We start from the raw sequence: 755 nt of genomic DNA on the forward strand, positions 1-755 counted from the left end.
CAAGAAGTACCTTCAGCCTTTGTAAGCAGATTCATTTCAAAACTGGGCTGATGGCAAAGAGACTCCAGCATCAACAACACAGATGAAATTATTACTGTTGTCTGAAGCTAGCAGGAATATCTGAAAGGACGCTTGCTTTCCAGAACAAGAAGGATGCGTAGCATCACGCTGTCGTTCTATGCCCAGTTCTTTGTGCTGGGAATGGTATACTACGGCCTCTCGTTCGGCGCCGACAAGCTGGGCGTGGACCCGTTCGTATACATGGCGGTCAGCGGAGTGATGGAGGTCCCTGGCGGTACACTGAGCATCCCTCTGGCGGAGAAGATGGGCAGGAGAGCCTCGAGCACGTTGTTCTTCGTGGCCACCGCCGGCTCGCTGCTGGTGCTCGGCTTCATCCCAACTGGTAGGTAGCCTGGCGCTCCTGGCCTGTTATAGCAGTTACTACCACGGACCATAAGTTTGATTAAATTGAACCCTCTTATTCACTCTCAGCTTTGGAGTGGCTGGTGGTCACATTGGCCATGCTGGGTCGGCTGGCCATCACCGTAGCTTTCCAAATCGTGTATCTCTATGCCAGCGAAATCTTCCCGACGGAGGTGCGCGTCCGAGGGCTCGGAACTTGCACAATGCTGGGCACGGTTGGTGCCATGCTTGCCCCCTTCATTTTGGAAATATTGGTGAGTCCAGCAGGTTTACCTTGCTTGTTTTTATCGGCAGGATATTCTTCGTTTTAAGTTTCTGCAGGTAGTAAACCT

General features: G+C 52.1%; 1 protein-coding gene across 1 annotated transcript in view; it reads left to right on the forward strand.

Annotated features, from left to right (window-relative positions):
• Nucleotides 1–147: 147 nt before the first annotated feature.
• The window catches only part of LOC119589346 (organic cation transporter protein-like), an 18883-nt gene continuing 18275 nt past the window's right edge, over nucleotides 148–755 (forward strand). The window contains exons 1-2 of the mRNA XM_037937966.1: nucleotides 148–403; nucleotides 493–677. Of these exons, the coding sequence (XP_037793894.1) occupies nucleotides 154–403; nucleotides 493–677 (435 nt within the window). The 5' untranslated portion in view covers nucleotides 148–153. The remainder of the gene's footprint in view (nucleotides 404–492; nucleotides 678–755) is intronic.

The sequence above is a fragment of the Penaeus monodon genome, chromosome 25, assembly GCF_015228065.2.
Source record: "Penaeus monodon isolate SGIC_2016 chromosome 25, NSTDA_Pmon_1, whole genome shotgun sequence".
NCBI lineage: Eukaryota > Metazoa > Arthropoda > Malacostraca > Decapoda > Penaeidae > Penaeus > Penaeus monodon.